General features: G+C 31.9%; 1 protein-coding gene across 1 annotated transcript in view; it reads right to left on the bottom strand.

The window, feature by feature from the left end:
- Positions 1–704: 704 nt before the first annotated feature.
- LOC136028882 (irregular chiasm C-roughest protein-like) overlaps positions 705–20,723 on the bottom strand; it is a 206,513-nt gene continuing 186,494 nt past the window's right edge. Inside the window, exons 10-12 of the mRNA XM_065706834.1 lie at positions 14,756–14,869; positions 5,697–5,914; positions 705–1,591 (exon numbers count right to left, since the gene is read on the bottom strand). Of these exons, the coding sequence (XP_065562906.1) occupies positions 1,277–1,591; positions 5,697–5,914; positions 14,756–14,869 (647 nt within the window). The 3' untranslated portion in view covers positions 705–1,276. The remainder of the gene's footprint in view (positions 1,592–5,696; positions 5,915–14,755; positions 14,870–20,723) is intronic.

Genomic DNA, 20,723 nt, shown 5'->3' with positions numbered 1-20,723 from the left:
AATTACAAACGGCGTACATAATAGGCGCTGTAGTTGTCCGTAACTTTTATTTCATTGGCAAGTGTGACTATAATGTGGCCTGGACATGAAGGCACAGTTTAATATAAAAAAAAAAAAAAAAAAAAAAAAAAAAAAAACACTTAATATGCATTAGTATAAACAGTGTTCTCAAATTCTTGGAATTGGATATGAGGGTTAAGAATATCGCTGTACCAAAAAAAGGGGAAAAAATAAAAAATGTACTTTTATCGATTTATGTCGAAGGGCCAATTCTTTCCAATTTCCCTGATTAATTTCTGGTTAAATTCTCTTTTCAACTTCTCTGATTAAAGAGATTAATTTCTCCAGTTAACTTATATTTCTAGTGTGGCCTTTTCTAATAGCAATCATGACAATTCTATTAGCCTTAATTATCAATTTGCTTTTATTATAGACTTTATATATTTTTACATTATATTTAAGACTTGATATTGTTGCAATTGTTGCTATATTTTCCCAAATATTCCTTATAATTAACACATTTTCCGTATAATTTGAATTTGGTATAGTTCCAATTATCTATAAGCTTTATTCACTGAATTAAAGGAAAAACCTTAGGGATCTTCGAAATTTCAAAGTGATAAGTGATTCACAATTTAGGAGGTTGCCAAGAAGGATTTATAAATCAACTTTGACAGGTTTTTTGTTTCATTTCTAATTTCTCTGGTAGTCCGATATTATTTTAGCACGGCTTTTAGTAGCTAGTTTAGTAGCTGGCTTCTGGTTGGCTAAATTTTCTAAGTTTCCTTTAAGCTTTTCATATTATTTCTTTCATTTTCTTTACAATTGAGCAATTTTTGAAATATAATCTGATATTATGATTAATATCCTTTCTTTTTCACATACCTCAGTACTTTGAGCCTAAATTGTCATGATAGGGAGAGATTCCTCCTCCACCGACAAACTTATTTAAGTTTCAAAGGGTCCATTTGTTCAAAATCTAAACCTTAAAATTCACTTTGTGTCTTAAGACTTCGTTTTTCAACTTTTCAGAATTTTAAACCAAAACAAATAAAATTAACTAGAATTCGGGTAACATGATAGAATTCTTAAAAAACGAATGAGCCAAAAAAAGCATGCAAGTACTCGTGCTAAGAAATTCACATACATCAGAGGCGCATAATAAAATAACGAATAACAATATGTCAGGTAGTATAAAAGTTTAGCCCATATAGTTAAAAAATAGTCACTATTACCATCTCTGGCCAAAATATACATTTTTACACAACACTGTACATCAAACATGAGTGGCTAAGGTCCCTGGCTTTAATAGCTGTTGGTTACTAGCAGTGATAAATTGAGAGTTTCTAGACTGCGGCACAGAACTTATCCCCCGAATGGGGAGTGGCAACCCCACACTATGAGTAGGAGGAGGTAGGGAGGTGGAAGAGTTTCTAAGGTACGGATTGCCGTATTTGGCGGAGAAATGGGGGTTTATTACGGTACCTGTCCCATTTTTTAGGGTTTGCATGTATAAGGAATTCCGACTTGCGGACAAGTTCACTGGATCTAGATCTTGGTAACTGTAATAGCCAACATTTGTCTGTCCATCCTGAAAACGAAAATCTCTGTGATATAACAGACATAGTAACAGAAAATATCACAACAGAAATAAATTAGACATTCTCATCTTGTAAAACTAGAAAAGATAAAATAAGCTGGACATGCAAGAAATAAATAAAAATAAATTAATTAAATAGTCCCAGATAGAGATTCAAAGTTCCAGAACTAGTAACCAACTAGTAACAAGGGTGCATCCAGGATTTCTGTGTGTGTGTGTGGGAGGGGGTACAGAAAAACTTAAAATACATCAATGATGTTTTATATTTATTTTTGTTACGTTTTTCAAATCAGAAATTTTATTGAAGGGGGGATTCAAACCAGGTATTTCCGTCTGGCTAAAGCCTTGGCTAGGGGTATATTTAAGATAGGAAACATTTCTCAGAATTTCTGTATTTCTGCTGAAGTTCTACAGAATTCATGAAAATCTACATTTAACTTACCAGCAAAGGACTAAACAGAAAATGAGAATCTCTTTCAATGAGAACAGAAACTCTATATCTCTAGTTCCAGAATTATTATCAGTGTCAATACCGGTATACACACTCGGTATAATTATACTAATGCTTAAATTTTTCTCCCCGGAGCCCCCTCCCTCCACCCCCCCCTACGGAAAATCCCTCATAATAAAACAAGAGGGCGGATATTTTCTCTGGGAATACACCGGCCCACATTATATTGTCAGTTTTTGTTCTTGTGTCTTATATTCTTTTGATAATGAACACTTATCACATGAACAAAGGATCTGGTTCTTAATTTATTTTTACTTTTTTATGTACTGTCATAGGAAGCTTCATTTCAGATTTTCTTCTTTTTAAGAGCTATTCGCAATGACATTTCGCTAATACGCAGATTCAGCAAGCGGTAATTTCAACCGATCAGATGTTTCACAAGATTTCTTCATTGACTGAAAAATACTATGAAAAGTTCTGATATGCTCAAATAGCCCTATTTACATCTCTCTGCGCAAAGGAGACTAGAATAATCATTTGATAGTTTTACTGTATTTTTATTTATTTTTTTTTATAAAGTTTTTTTTTTCAAAATTTACGCTTACTAACCATGATAAGATATCTATTTAGAGAAAAAATGCCTATTACGAGCTCAGATGAACCGAATTTTCATTTCAGAGTTCAGAGTAAGAAAAAATATAACAAGGAAGATAAAGAGAAACACAAACAGGAAAAAAACTAATAATAAAACATACAAATAAATTCGACAGAAGGTATAACAATTTGGCATGAAAAACAAAGGTTGGTTCAAAACAAAAATTCCTATTGTAACTGGTTAAAGACCATTTACTGATAAAAGCACCACACAAAACCGAATCATTCGTTGAAAGAATTTGGTCAAGGGATAATGTAATAGGAATTGGAAAAAAAGGAGAGAAAGCCATAATGGTGCTTCGTCCCGGAAAATTTCCATCCCCCTCTGTGGAAAGTTTCCCTAGAAAATTCCCTCTGCAGAAAATCTCCCGTAAAATTCCCCCACCTCTCGGAAATTCCCCCAGTCCCACTAAAATTCCCTCATAACCAGCATGAGCAGCCACAGAGGAAGTACAAAATGGGCACCTCAAAATGTCCTAAGGAATAAGAAAATGACCAGGTGTCTGATTGTTTAATGAAGTTTAATTAGCCTTTTTCAGTAACAAAAATGGAGTCAAACAGTTCATCAAATTCTCAGAGCAAAAATTCGAACAAAAGAAACCAGATCAGTAGGTAACAGTCAAGCGTTGCCTAAAGTAAAGGACCATAAGGCTTCAATGTATTTTTTCAATTTTTTTTTTTATTTTTTTTTTATTTATTTTTTTTTTTTACCAGTTTCACTTTACATGGAAGCGGTGGTAGTATAAACTTCGGAGGGGGCTCATTCAATTGAAATTTGAGAGTTCTAGTCCTCTTTTTTTTAAGTCAAAAGTGATCGGAGACCAACCAGGGCCTGTCCAAGAACCTTTTTTTATAAGTGATACTTTTTTTAGGACATCGACATTTCGGGGTATCTATTTTGTAATTTTCCTGTGACTGCTCGATTTTTTGTATGAAAAAATTTCCGTCGGGGAGGGGAATTTCTGGGGATGAATTTTTTGACGTTGGGGGGGAGGGGTAATTTTTCACGAGGAGAGCAGTCACCGTTATAACAATGTCAAAAATATAATAAACTAATAAAACAAGCACAATTTACAAAAGGGATGAAAAAAGTCAATTAAATCGTGAAAAGGGGGAAATCTGAATTAAATTTTTCAAAACGAAATTCGTATGAAACTGGTTAAAGATATCCCTACCCCCTAAAATAACTAAAAAAATATCATCTGAATAATCGCTTTAGGTACATCACTATTTTCCATGTAGCCTCGTAGGCACAAAGAACGATTATCAAGGTCCTTTTTTTTATTTGATATAACTTTAATGTCACCTTGTGACCATTAAATGGCATTTACTGTTACTTTGAATGAGGTAAAGAATGTGTCTAAGAAATTTCTACCTAAGTCTGCTTAAGGACAAGATGAGTGGCAGTGTTTGATCGAAAATCCTCGAGTTTAAATCTAGCCGCAGAAGAGAGCTTGAGGGGGAAATTATTCAAGAGTAATATTAATGCAACATGCCCTAATTGCAAAGGAATAATTAAGGACAGAATAGTATCTCGCAGTACTTGGCCTAAGGATAATGAGGGATATGTGCTTCCCTAGTCATTTTGTGAAGCTATTTGCATAAATATAAGGATTTATAAGTTAAGGAAACAGCTCAATAAACAGGAGGACGATACTTAACAGCTTATAGCTGGAAGACACTTTAAATGTTCACGGTTTTGAATTGATCTTATTATTCCAAAAGGGGATATCTTGCAAAGTAGAGGAGCGCCATTTACTGATGGCACTATCGGAGGAAAAATCGACATTTAGTTTTGGCTCACTAACAGTCGTTTCTTAATTGCTGCTTTTTAAAATAGAATAGTGCAAATAGGGTTTTTGAAGAGGACAAAATCCCTCTTTTTTGCAGAGTTTTGTTGAAGAGAAAAAAAACACTTTTATCTACTACTACTAATACTAATAAGTCACTACAGCAACAAGCCGCCTGAGACCAGCACAGCTACGCACCCTCCTCCTCCGATCTAATCTATTCAAGGCCTCCCTCTTTACACCCTCCCAGGAAGTTCCCATTTCCTTTAAACCTTTATTTATGGCATCCTTCCAACCCAGACGAGGACGACCTGCTCTCCGTGTAGCCCCAAACGGTTGTCCAAAAAGGACAATTTTCGGCAATATGTCATGTTTCATCCGCAGAACGTGGCCTAGTCATCTCAACCTTTCTTTTATAATAGCCTAGAAAGCGGGATTGAACCACATTTTTCGTAAAACCTACTTTTATTTTAAAGAGTATTTAAAATAAAATCTTTCTTTCTGCTGAATTGATTTTAAAAAAAATTATGGGCTCAGCTATCTGACAAAGCTGCTCTTTCATATTCAATATTTTTTTTTTTTTAATTGAAAATAGTGCAAAGAGTATGTCTGTCAAGGATAAACATTTTTTTCTACAAAAAATGTGTTAAAATAAAAGGTTTAACTAAAAAAAAAAAACTTGGCAGGCTCTGCTCTAAAATACACTTTGTTAGTTATAATTAATTACATTTAATGGTTTAATCAATTACAATTTAGTCAATCCATTAATTACAGTTACTCAGTGCCTAAATTAAAGTTTCATCCTCCTAGTCTAATAGTCTACTTGCTATCTTCCCTTAGAGAGCAGCTTAGAAACGGTTTTTCCTCATTATCTAAGAGGTATGAAAATGCCAGATTCAAGCTTGAGGCATGACAATGGCGAGTTATACCATTGCGTGAACAGGAATAATTAATTTAATTTTTATATTACTATAATATCATTTGCAATTATTATTTCATTATTTACATAATAATAATTGTTTAGACCTGAGATTCAAATTTCTGAACTTACATTTGAAACAGAAGCATAACTACAACTATTCACCAAGCTAATCGAATATTCACCCTAGTAAATCCTTTTTTTTTCACCAGGCGACAACAACCGGCTGGGAATGGGAAATTCAAGTCGAATGAAGATCTAGATTTAAGGGGAAATACTTACCGGTGGCGGAACATACGTATCGGGAAAATGATCTGAGTATCTATATAGCGAATCACCGTTCAACTTAGGCGTCACATGGTCACTAGAATTGTCAAATTCGTCAGAACCTTGATTACTGCATGAAGAATTAGTTCGAACTTCAACTTTCAGAACTGATTCATTATTCGACGATCGATCGGAATGTCCGGAACTCGGCTTTTCTCCGGATTTCTCTTTTTCTGGAAAAGAAGGAATAGTCAGTTTATGATATAGTAAAAAAAAAAAATTGCGAATGCTTTGTAGACCGAATTAGCTGCAACAGCTCAAAAAGTGCTGTGTTAAATTATATTAATTTCAGATTTAACTTAATTATATATTATATATTATATATATATATATATATATATATATATATATATATATATATATAATATATATATATATATATATATATATATATATATATATATATATATATATATATATATATATATATATATATATATATATATATATACATATATATATATATAATATATATATATATATATATATATATATATATATATATATATATATATATATATATATATATATATATATATATATATATATATATATATATACATATATGTTAATATATATATATATATATATATATATATATATATATATATATATATATATATATATATATATATATATATATATATATATATATATATACATATATATTAATAAATATATATATATATATATATATATATATATATATATATATATATATATATATATATATATATATATATATATATATATATATATATATATATATATATGTTAATATAATTTCTTATATCATGTAAATTCTATTTTAAATATGCTTAAATTATTAAAATCATTTTTCATAGGAGATGGGAAATCAGAGAAAAATATTTCATTTTTCTTTTTTTTTGTTACTGTTATATTTGTCCGAGGAAGTTGTTTTTACGCCCTTAAGGATAAAAATCATCTTGTAAAAATTTTTTAGAATGTGCAGCATTTAAAAAAGTGCAATTAAGGATGTAAGACCAGAGTTAGGAATACTTATGAAGTGGGTGTATAAAAAATATACGCCCACTTCATAAGTATACATTTTTTCAAAAAATACATTTTTTCAATAAACAGGAGGACAATGCTTAACAGCTTATAGCTAGAAGACACTTTAAATGTTAACGGTTTAAATATTACTTTAATTAAAAAAAAAAATTTAATACATTTTTCAGAGAGATAAAAGCTCCAGTTCATACCTACTTGAATGAGAAAAGAGGATACAACACATTTAGACCGAGCATAAACTTCTAGATATCTTGAGAGCCAAAAAAAGGATACGTAAACAATTTTTAACAATGACTTTTAGCAACAGCGTTATTGTGTAATTTGGTAACAGTAATTTACAATAATTACAAGCTTTTTAACGTTGTTAAAAATTTTTTATTTTAATATTTTATTTTTATTAAAACATTTTATGATAGCCACCAACAATAATTGTTAACAAAGATAAAAGTTTTAATAAACACAGGACAATAATAGTTAAATAATAAAAAAATAGGTGATATTTAACAAGAGATTTAATATATTAACAGAGTCTTCTGAAGGGTAGACCAAAGAGTATGGGTAACTTATAAGAGTGGGAATTGGCACTAAGGTTGAAAAAAAAGAAAACTATCAACACCTTCTAGCGTTTGGTGACATTTGGTATTTTCTAGTGTAATGATAAGAATAATTGTTATAATTGGTAAAATTAGAGTAGTAATAAGTATCTCATCTCAGTTCCTGACTAAAGCTTTAAAAAAATGGTATCATCAAACGCTAGATAGCGTTGATAGTTTTCTTTTGTCGATATTTGCGACAGTTCCTACTCTTAGAAGTTACCAACACTCTTTGGGTTAGACTATAAATCCTAACTTTACAGAAAATATGACTTGGCATTTTTCCAATTACCACGTTGAAACTGATCATTATTTATATAACTGTCGCATCCAAATCCCTTGGGCACACTAGAAAGGACGAAGGACTAACAGAGATACTATTACTAGTTACTAATGATTATTTATTTCCGTACTAAATTTCTTTATTAACGGCATGCCGAGTACCAGATTAGAGCAAAGTGCAAGGAAAATCACATTTATAGCCTAAAAGTGGCCTATCTTGGGAATATCACCTTTTGATCGTCATAGTTTGGGGTTTTGTATTCGCCATCCAAATGAATCAAGCTTATCTCAATTTTCCTCATATAATTCCAGCTGTATTTGGAGTCGATTCAAAGTAAGGTCTGCAGGTCTAAACTAACCTGTTCTAGAATTGGGGGAGGTTTTAACCGTTGGCAGTTCTAGGTCTGGGCAAGGGGGGCAGCTGCCCCTCCCACTTTAAAGGAAATTTAATATAAATTCCTTTTATTTCATATTTTTACACTCCCAGGGTGTACCTCCCCTTGGCCAAAATTTTGAGGCCTAAAACCGCTACTGATCTTAACCGCGTGGCCTGTGTAATAAGTACATTTACTTTTTTTCAAATTAAGGCGCTTAAAACAGGTGTGCACGATAAAATTGAGTTTCAACACATAAAAGACAAAATAAAGGTAAATAATAGAATAAAGAATTTGAACGACAAAACTAGGAGGACAAAGTAAGAGAGGGTGGGAATATCATTGATAGAAGAAACGAGAAATATATCATTATTGTTTATAAAATAGATATTCAAATATTGACTGAATATTGAGCTTTTCACACTGATTTTTCAGGTTTTAAGATCTTGGTTTAAACTTTAAGACCAATTTTCAGATTTTAAGATAAATATTCTGCTTTTTAGACTAATTTAAAAAATCATAAAAATTTTTGAAAAACGTTAGCTTACGGAAAGAATTTTTTTTAAACATGCCCTTTTATCTATGTCCGTCACAGGCCTTGCAAATTAACCTGCTGTATTTTCAGGGCTGAAAGATTTACAAATTTCCTCCCCAAAAGAATTTTTTATGCTCAGTTCAAGATTTATAGACCAATATACAACAAGGTCTTTGGACCAATTTTAAAAATCAATAAAAAAAAAAATCGAAAAAGCTTTATTCATTTTTCATTTTTTTAAGGAGCCAAGATGACACCCCCCCCCCCAAAAAAAAATCTTATTCCCTGTATTGAAAAAACTTGACATAAAATTGAAAACAGAAATCGTGGTCTGTTTTGTTTACCGGTGATTTGTTTTGAAAGAATAACTCCCCATGTTAAGGGGAAAAGATATTTTTTATTTATCACAAGGAATGTAGGAATTTCGGCGTCTTAGAAATAACATTAGATTGAAACACGTCTCATCAGAAATTTGAAATCATTTCCGCTCAGCTAACTACAAAATTTCCATGTCTCATTTCCGTTTTTATAAGAAAAAATATCATTGGGAATGATGTAAATTTCTTTTCCCAGTTTGACCTAGCATGAAATTTCTTGTATTGCCACCCTGACTTCTAAATCAAACCTTCTGAACTGAATTAGAATTCTTCCTAAGATAGGACAGGAGAAATATTTTTTTCTTTTGATTATTCTTCAAAAATGAAATAAGGTTAAATTTTTCAGCCTTCGAAAATATAGTAATTTTCCAGGCCTATAATGAACCAAGACGAAGAAAATCAATAAGCACTTCATGGAGAAGTAATTCAATTTTCTTCTTCAGGTTTATATATATATATATATATATATATATATATATATATATATATATATATATATATATATATATATATATATATATATATATATATATATATATATATATAAATACATATATATATATATATATATATATATATATATATATATATATATATATATATATATATATATATATATATATATATATATATATATATATATATATAGCTGTATAATATAATGGTAATGTATCAAAATAATATAAATAATAAATTGGTCCTGTAAAGATATATTTCTATCTTTATGTATGCTAGATTTAATTATTAAAAAAAAATTGTTTCAGCCACCCTTTAAATAATTTTGTTGAATCCTGCCTCCTCTTTCTGAGTGGCACCAACCTTTTTAAAGTCCAAAAGAAATAACTGCATGTATGTACCAACTACAGGTGAAAACAAACACAGTTGAAATCTTTATTAATCTTAAACTTGAGCAGTTGAAAATTACTAAAATTTGATTTTGGGGTATTCTACAACCAATTACCGTTATCAAACATCCACCCAACCGTTCTGCAGGGTGTCCTTCTGTTATAGGGCATCCCTTAGATGGCGGCACGAAAATCACAGAAATTCAACAAAATACTTTTCATTCAGTAATTACTCATTGAGAAATATCACACTTTATTATTTGTCGCAATATTCCCTTTTTATCAAAATCTAACTCTTCACGTCTTAGTGATACCAATCTTTAAATCCCGAAAAAACGACATTTATATACTAGCTACCTACAGGTAAAAACAAACAGACTTAGAATCATCACCATATCCATTAGACCCTTCAATTTGAACAGTTAAAACTAACCAAATCTGATGTTGAAGCATTCTATACACAATTACTTTTATCAAACATAGGACAATACGGTGAAAAGGACGATAGGACAATATGAAGGTGAGAAACACCTTCATAGGACAATATGCGCATTTCTTCCACAATAAATGCAAATTTCATAAAAAAACAGGACATATTCCATGAAAGATTCTTTCGGAAAATATTTTATAAATAGATATACAAATATTTTTATTTGTACAAATACTTTTTTTTTATAAAATATTTTATTTATATAAAATACCATAACTATTTATTCTTTCATCAAATTTGGACTGCTAAAACAGCAAACTGCTAACACGCGTAAGCGGAAAGTCATCTAATAAACCTGCTTAAGTTTTTCTAACGAAGTTCCAAGAATCTTGTTCTCATTTTTATAATGTCTCACAAGGAAACTTGAAAACTCAAGAAAGAAGACTTGTAATAGGAAACACAAAGAAACAAGGAAACAGCTGGAGGGAAGCTTATGAAAGGAGACACAAAGAATAATAGGGACTAGAAAAAAGGCGCAATTCAATGGTCTATAAAGTTGAACTTAACAGGCTTTGTATTGTGATCTCAAAAAGTAATTTGCTTAAAAATCTGAAAACTAGCCCTTTTGGAAATTATTGGGAAAGCGAAAATCCTTCAGGGGATAGGCCAAGCCTGTTCTAGCCCCCTCTTATGCTTCATCGCTGACTATAGTTAAAATTTTATACATATAACAGGTTAGGACAATCATATAAATTACATTTATTAATATAATTACATAATTATAATTTATAAATTATTTTATAAAAATTATAATTGTTTAAACATATCCCTTTCTCAATCAAATGCATCAAAAATTCAGCTAAAAATAACACAATGGTAAGAAGAGAAACAATTTATTTCTTAATATTAATCCTCTCAGTATACATAAGCAAAATTTTAGCTTATGTATTTAAGTAGCATATTTGGCATTATGAAAATTATAGAAATATAACAGATTTATTATTCTCAATGTTTATTCTCAAATGCTTTATTCTCAAGATTAAGAAAAAACACGTTTTTTTACTGAAAGTAAGGAGCGACATTAAAACTTAAAACGAACAGAAATGACTCCGTTTATGAAAGGGGCTGTCCCCTCCTCAACGCCTCACTCTTTACGCTAAAGTTTGACTATTTCTCTCAACTCTACTTTTTAAAACAGTAAAAAACCTTAGCGTAAAGAGCTTGCCGTGTTTACCCCGTCCCCCAAAATTTTTGTGCGACTTGCAAAAATGTAACAAAAACGCATATAAACAAATTTTGATGCATTCCTTGAAGTTTATTGTGTACCCTCACCCCCCAAAAAAAGCAAACAAAATCCTGGATACACCCTTGAAGTTGAACACCAACGTTTGATTCCCAGCCGAATGAAATAATTCCCAATTATGTTTATAATTTCCGCTGTTAATCATACCAAAAGAGGATATCAGTAGCTATCTTCTGGGAAATATCTCGGGAAAATTACTTCTCATCAAATCCCCTTTCAAAAACTGTCGTTTAATATTCATACCCCTTTCTTGAGGCTTTAGTATTTGCATCGCAAAGTAGAGCTTTTATATTATTAATTCAGTATTAAGGGAACTTCTTAACTTTTCACATGAAAATAAATTTAAATTATTACTTGTTTAAGAAATACTAGTTAGATATATGCTAATTCAGTTCATTCATATGTTTCATGCAACAATAATTCTTGTTTTCTTTGATGGAGTCTCCAATTCTTGAGAGGAAAAAATATTTCAATTATGGATAAACAATTTGAGAATTCAATTTTGTTTTACAAGATAGAAACGGCTACGGTTCAGGCCTATTTTGCGCCCAGGGCAAGCTCTTGATTAGCCCCCACTCCCCAGTCTCCCAAAAAATCTTCAGGCCAAGATTTAACAAAATATTCATTTATTAACAAAGCCGTTTTTGTATTTATTAATTAATAATTTGTTTTTTTTTATTATTCTTCAAAAATTGCAAAATAATCATAACCGTTAGATTAAATTTCTAAAATGTCTCCACCTGGGCGAGCGAATTACCCCTTCTTTGTCTCACCTAAAATAATCTCTGGATAGAAATACGCCTGAAAACAAATAAACTATATGAAATATTGATTGAGAAAAAATTGCTGAGGACCTATTTTTTTTTTCAATTTTTAACTTTGCATGTGAAAATTAATTTCCATCATTACTCGTTTCCGAATTAATCATTTGATGTATGATAATTCAATTCATTCAATAATTCTTGTTTTCTTTGACGGGGTCTCTGGTTATTCAGGAAAAAATGTCTTAATGATGGACAAACCGTTTGAGAGATCATGTTTTGATAAGGTAGTAATATGTCTAAAATCAAGTAATAAGTATTAACACACATTGAAAAAAAAGCTAAGAGCTCTAATTCAGAAAAGATCGGTAAATAAATGGATGCAAACAATTTTGACCTCTATTTACTTGCTTTAATGTTGGCATGGAGCAAAAAAAAAAAAAGCAGAAATAAAAATCAGCACTGAATACTTTTTTTCAGAAATGGCTGACGAATAAAATTTTAGCCGATATATCTATCATTAGCTGTCTTCGGAATTTATTATTTAGAAAAAAGTCGACACAGAATAACATTTGAGCAAAAATCTTATAGAAGCTAAAAATAAAACATTAATATTTTAACTACCTAAAAACTATTAATTGATTAATTATTTAATACTAAATTTAAAATTCTTATTTAAGGAGGAAAGCTTGCCATGAAAGAATCAGGAAAAAGTTGACACAGAATAATCTTTTAGCAAAAATCACACAGAAACTTTTTTTCCCCATTATGACCCTTGGCTTGCGTAGTAGAGATACCGGTTTCATGATTCTCGACCTTCGGCCGGGAGTGCAACGCCTGGCTGGGGGTAAATCTTATAGAAGTTAAGAATTAAACGTTAATGTGTTAAATACCTACTAATTACTAATTAATTATTTAATAGTAAAAAAATCTGAAAATGTCCTCCATACTCAAGTGAGACTTTCTACTCCTAAGCTAAACTTGAAACCATAATATAAATGACAGCCCTTTGTGTTTCTATGTTTCTAAGCTTTTTTCTAGAAACGTGGGCTTGAACTTAAACCGTCATTTGCTCTGAAACTTCCCAAAGTGGAAGGCCTTAGATTCTCAGCCTAAGAATTTCCTTTTAGTAAAATTTATCGTATATGAACTAGCACAAGCCCTGACGGGCCAAATAAATTTTAAGTGCTAAAAACCCTTGCCTCCCCCCCCCTCAAATAAATTTTTTCAGTAATTACTTTTCTTCTTTGCAGTAATACCGGTCATTCCCAAGTATTTCTTTACAAATATCCCACCACCGGCAAAGAATCCTAGATTGTTTTTTTTCCACCAAATGAGAAGTATATGGAAATTAAAACCAACATTAAATCTCGTTTTGAAGGTTTTTCATCCACTTTATGGTCTCTTTTTATGGTTTTCTTCTCTGTTTACTGGACCAAATTGGCCTTAAAACAGTTCATATAATTCAAATCCGAGGTGTGAGCTTCTTTTGTTTTTGATAAACGGTATTAAAATATTGTTTTTCGATTTCATAATGCAAACAGAAAAAGAATGATTTATTGTAGCATTTCCAACCACCCTAAACTATTTTAAAGGATTTCCTCCAAGGGTAATATATTTGTATCTTTGATGTAAAGGTGCTACAGTTAAATCAATTAAAAAATTCTAGTGAAAGTAAAGAGCAAATTGAAAAATTTGAGAGGAATAACTATTGTCCTATATAGTATTGGAACTGTTACTCCCTCTCTTTACGCTAAAGTTTAACTAGTACTTTACTGAAAACATTTTATATTTCAGGGTACATAGCCAGCTGGTACTTACAAATGTTCTATTCACAAATTGTCAATTATTCCCGAGCCAATGTGATAAGATGTTTTATTTTTAAACTTTTTATCAAATTTCTCTGGGGTAGGAGCATTTACCCTTAAACCACCGAAAAAAAAAGTCTCTTAAGCCACCATTCATTCCACAGCATTTTTTCGAGACTTTTGAGCAGTGGTGGGAACTCACAAATATATAAGGAAGGGGAGAAAGCAAGGATTTCTTTTTCGTTTTATTTTTAATGTAGACACGTAAAAATGTAGTTTTCAAAATCTAGGGAGGAAAATCTTGCTGTGTTTCGACCTTTTCAATTTATTTTTAATAATGTTTCTAAAAAAAAACGCTTTTAAAATCTAGCGATGATGATTTGTTCTTTATCATTTATTTTCGATGAAGAAAGAAATATTGTGTTTTTCAAAATCTAATGACAGCACTCTTGTAGTTTTTTATTTTTAATCTTTTTAATATCCAATGTAAACAATAAAAAGGAATTTTCAAAACCAGATGGGTGTGGAAATTTATGGGACCAATGAATGGGGAATGAAAGGGGGAAATGAATCGGCAATTGCATAAGGCTTCTTTTTATTTTCTTTTGTCAATCAACGAAAAATGTTTTATTTTTATTTTACAAAGCAAGCAGGAAAACAATGATATATCTTACCATCACCAATAATCCTACATCGCTTGCGTAGAACTATTAGTAGAATCATACAACACACAAGAAAAACAATGGCAATTACTACAGCAGCCAATATCGTGAACAACGGGAAACTTCCTGCAATAAAAATATTATAATCATTTTTTGCAACTAATAGCAATAATTACATGAACCAAAATTTCCCCTGTTTGGAGTGGGCAAATCTACTGGAAACCATTGTTTTAGCAGAAACATTATTTCTACCTAAAACTCAGGTAAAAAATTAGGGTTGTCATAAGCATTATGACAATTCTTTCCTTTTGATCTTTTTTTCTTTTTAATCTATTATGTTATCGAAAATAAAAATTTAGTGAAAAATGGAAAAATACTACTGAAAAATAGTGAAGTTCTTATATTCGAAACATTATAATCATCATTTGTTTATAACGATTATAACTACATGTGCCAACTTATGCCTGAGAAGGGGGGGGGGGAACCTATCAACCTGAAATACTAAACTTGACTAAAAATCGAGTAGAAAATTTCTTACAACAATTCAACTTTATTATATTGTTTTTATTTATGTTTAGCAAAGTTTAACATCTTATTCAAAAAAATCAATCGTCAAGGAGGAGGGTGAGTAATAGGGATCCTAATCCTACATGATACGTCAATGATGTCAATATTATCCACAGAATGATGTTAAGAATTATGTTATCAATGAAGTTATCAATGATGCTATCAGAATGATCAATTAAGTTAAGAATGATGCTATCAATCTTAAAAAAAAATCGAGAAAAGAATCAAACACGTATACTCAGTCTGGGAGTTTTTGTCTGTTTAACGGAACACACTCAAGAATTAAGCTGTCTAAGATCTGACAAAGACCGGTTTGCCTCTCTGGAATCGGTTATGATTTCCTTATTTTTAGTGAAAAAACTACGATGTAGGTATATTTTAATTAAATACTTAATGTTTAGAGGTGTTTAGGGGTTAGGTATTTAATATAATGTGCTCGGCGCGGCCTGCTTTCCACAATTCTTTGTCGTAATTTCGAAAATTTTGTTTCTAAAGTATCATATTATCCTCATGTTTGGCAAATTTCATTACGTTTAACCTGATTTCACTTCTTGGGCGTGTTCTGTTTAACAGACAAGTACCGGTCTTGGTCTCACTATTCATTCTCTGTCCTATTTTCCTTTTCAACTCTATGCATTTTTACGGAGGATGGGCTGAGGAACCTTTTTTGGATTCCCCCTCACCATATATATATATATATATATATATATATATATATATATATATATATATATATATATATATATATATATATATATATATATATATATATATATATATATATATATATATATATATATATATATATATATATATATATATATATATACTAGCTGTTGGGGTGGTGCTTCGCGCCACCCCAACACCTAGTTGGTGGGGCGCTTCGCGTCCCCCCAAGCCCCCCCGCGCGCGTAAGTCGTTACGCGCCATATTAGTTACGCGCCATTGTAGTTGTGTCCCTGTGTCCCACCTGTGAATATAGATAGATTTATATATGTGTTTCAAACTACGTAAAAATTGCGAATATACAACATTTTTGGCTTTCCCACTGCTGGGAGCTTTCCGTTTCCAATTGCCAGCAATTGATCTGAAAATGTTTGACCAGAGTCATCGTTTTGCAATCGGACACGCATATTTGTAGTTAATTTTAATATTTTTACGTGTGCCCATAAATTAGAATTTTTCAGGCAAGCATTCATTTCGTCTGCAGGAGTTAAACTACGTAAAAATTGCGAATATACAACATTCTTGGCTTTCCCATTGTCTGTGCATATACAAAGCCGTATGCACTAATAATGACGTCATATGCAAACGCTCTTTTTACAAACAAACAAACATGCATACACACAACTCGTTTTTATATAGATTACATAAAAAAAAACTAGGTTTTTTTTAACTGAAAGTAAGGAGCGACATTAAAACTTAAAACGAACAGAAATTACTCCGTATATGAAATGGATTGTTCCCTCCGCAATCCCTCGCTCTTTACGCTAAAGCTTTTAATTGTTTTAAAAAGCAGAATTGTGGCAAAGAGTCAAACTTTAGCGTAAAGAGCGTGGGATTGCGGAGGGAACAATCCATTTCATATACGGAGTAATTTCTGTTCGTTTTAAGTTTTAATGTCGCTCCTTACTTTCAGTTAAAAAAAACCTAGTTTTTTTTTATGTAATTTCTGAACGTTTTTGAATTAATGCATGTTTGATTTTGACTCTCCACACGTAAACTATTCAAACGAAATTTGCATATTAATTCCTTTTTTGGCTAAATGGCTTTCTCTTAGTTTTGATCATACGATTTTGAGAAATATGGGATGGGGAAGGAGGCCTAGTTGCCATGCAATTTTTCGGTTACATAAAAAGGCAACTATTAATTTTAATTTTAACGAATTTTTTTATTAGCAAAAAATATACGTAACTTTAGAATTAACTTACGTAACAAACTTTTATGTTCTTTAATTATTATTATGTATATGAGGGGGTTTGTACCCTCGTTAATACCTCGTTCTTTACACTAAATCGTAAGTTTTGTCCCAATTCTTTAAGAATGACCCCTGAATCAGAAAGGCCGTAGAATAAATAGTTGAAATTACTAAAAATACTTTAGCATAAAGAGCGAGGTATTTATCTCCTCCTAAATACCTCGCTCTTTATGCTAAATTATTTTTAGAACCCCTCATATGCGTAATAATCTCTGTTCGTTTTAAGTTTCAATGCTACTTCTTCCTTTCATTTGAAAAAACGTTTTCATGTTTATTTTTCATTGTTTTCTTATAGTAATGCTAGAGAATCCTGCGCCCTTTTCATTGAATTTTTCTTCCCCCATGACAGATTCCTCCAAGGAAAGATCCTCCAACATAGCCCCCTCTCCTCAGCCCCATCCCCAAACAAAATAAAATCCCCCTGAAAACGTCTGTACACTTCCCAATAACCATTACTATATGTAAACACTGGTCAAAGTTTGTAACTTGCAGCCCCTCCCCCAGGGATTCTGGGGGAGTAAGTCATCCCCAAAGACATAGTTATTATGGTTTTCGACTATGTTGAACAAAATGGCTATCTCAAAATTTTGATCCGTTGACTTTGGGAAAAAATGAGCGTGGGAGGGGGCCTAGATACCCTCCAATTATTTTGGTCACTTAAAAAGGGCACTAGAACTTTTCATTTCCGTTAAAATGAGCCCTCTTGCGACATTCTAGGACCACTTGGTCGACACGATGACCCCTGGGGAAAAAAAAAACAAAAAACAAACAAATAAACACGCACCCGTGATTTGTCTTCTGGCAAAAAATACAAAATTCCACATTTTTGTAGATAGGAGCTTGAAACTTCTACAGTAGGGTTCTCTGATACGCTGAATTTGATGGTGTCATTTTCACTAAGATCCTACGACTTTTAGGGGGTGTTTCCTCCTATTTTCCTAAATAAGGCAAATTTTCTCAGGCTCATAACTTTTGATGGGTAAGACTAAACTTGATGAAACTTATATATTTAAAATCAGCATTAAAATGCAATTCTTTTGATGTAGCTATTTATATCAAAATTCAATTTTTTAGAGTTTTGGTTACTATTGAGCCGGGTCGCTCCTTACTACAGTTCGTTACCACGAACTGTTTGATAGACAGATAGGTAGATACAATACAAATTAACTGCGTAAAACTTGCGAATATACAACATTTTTCGCTGTCCAATTGTCGCTGCATATAAATAGATTGTCAGGTTTACCGACCCTCGAACATACAACGCACAATTGTCCATGGGAAAAACAATCAGTATTAAGATCTATACCACATTTTTCTAATGATTGACCTTGAGCTTTGTTAATGGTGATTGCAAATGCTAATCGAATTGGGAATTGCAATCTTTTAAATTGAAAAGGCAGATCCGTTGGAATCATGGGAATGCGAGGAATAAGAACAGCCTCACCCTCAAAAGGCCCTGTCAAGATTGTGGCCTCTATTAGGTATTCCATTGTTTTTTTTTACGGCAAGTCGCGTGCCATTGCAAAGCTTTGGTGGGTTGATATTTCTTAAAAGTATTATTGGTACGCCTATTTTTAGTTGTAGCACGTGTGGTGGAAACCCTGAAAGATCTATGGAATTTAAAAATTCAGATGGATAATTAACCGCTTCATTTGGTTCCAAAACTGTGTCGACTGACTTGTAAAGGACTGCCTGGTCTCGAATCTTGGTCAAAACAATATTGTTGATTTCGTGGACGTCTATATTTTTGGGTGCGAGAATCGCTCTTTCACTTAGCCATTTATTATTTTTATAATTTTTTAGAATATTCGGAAATACTTTTTCAATCAATTAATTTTTGGACGTCACTAAATTACAGAAATCAGCAGGTAGTTGTATACGTCCTGAAATTGAGTCTATCGTATCATAAATGTCTTTTTGTTCCGACGTTAACTTGGAAATGTTATTTTGTACATACGACAATAGATCATTCGTACTGTAACTTTTTTCACGATCCAATTCTACACATGTCGAAACAGCAGCGATACCAGCGATACGGTTAGGTGAAGGCATTCCCAAATCCTGAAGAGGTTTGTTTGCCAGACGTACGCACAAATCTTCTATAATAACTAAAGTGTAGTTATAAATTTCTGATGTAACTTATATTGACTTATATTTTTCCCATAACTCTGTAGGAGCTGATGGAGAGCAAGTTGTTAAAATGATGCCAAACAATGCACGAATTTGACTTGGGGTTGACGTTTCGCACTAATGGGGAATATGGAACAACCCACTGGTTATCTACTTCGATGGTGGTACCGTTGCCATTGTAGGTTCTTCAGTCATTTTACAATTAGAAATTTCTCTTTCAACGGTCTTCTTACAATTAAAAATTTGTCTTTGAACGATATTCTTAAATACCTGTGTCCTGGTCGTCATTTATATTCCCCATGTCCCGGCCGTCATTTGTGTCCCGGTATCCCAGTCTGTAATTTCTCTTTGAGTGTCCCGGTCGTTATTTATATTCCCTCTGTCCCGGTCGTCATTTGTGTCCCGGTCTGTAATTTCTCTTTGAGTGTTTTTTCTTTTTAGTATTTTTTAGTTTTTTACATTTTTTCTTTTTTCAGTTTTCTTTTTCTTCTTTATTTTTCAGCTTCACTATGAAATACATATCGCCGAACCTTTGTTTTTTTAACTAAAATCTGGTAGGCATTGATGACCTTATCCGAGTCAAAATCCCAAACCCAATCATCATCGCTATCATTTTCAGTTTTGATATGTTTTGACTCTCGCTGTCCAGGTGGATCTTCATCTAACTGCGCGGTTTTGCGTTCTTTAGCCTCAAGCCTGTTTCCTTGCTGTTCTTTTGATTCCTCGGCACGCTTTCTTTTCTGACTTTCTCTATCAGCAGCAAGTTTTTTGGCATAGACTCTTTGAGCATCTTCATCGGCTTTTGCCATTGTAAGTTCATCAGTCATTTTAAACTTAAACATTAATAGATTTCTACGTGAACATATATGTCTTAAATATCTTTAATGACGTCACCGTCATAGCAAAAATGACGACAACTAACTTCATGACGTCAGCTGACACAGAAACATGACGTCACCTGATCCACAGACAGACACACAGACAGACAACTTATTTTTATATATATAGATATATATATATATATATATATATATATATATATATATATATATATACCACGATTCTTACATCAGTTTTCTATATTTTATTAAAATATTTATGCGAAAATTTATCTGTAGTGCATGCCATTTTAAAATTTGCCCCCTGCCTAAAAAAAGAGTAGCCCCTCGCTTCCGAAATAAACTCCTTCGTACGTTCCTGGACGATTAGGTTCTAAGGGGCCATAAAAACTAAATTGAAAAGTTTAAGGACCCTACACCTTCGATTACATCCATGATTCAGGACCTGTTTTTATAAGCCATTACA

Source organism: Artemia franciscana, chromosome 7 (assembly GCF_032884065.1).
Source record: "Artemia franciscana chromosome 7, ASM3288406v1, whole genome shotgun sequence".
NCBI lineage: Eukaryota > Metazoa > Arthropoda > Branchiopoda > Anostraca > Artemiidae > Artemia > Artemia franciscana.
This window is presented reverse-complemented; position numbering and strand designations above follow the sequence as displayed.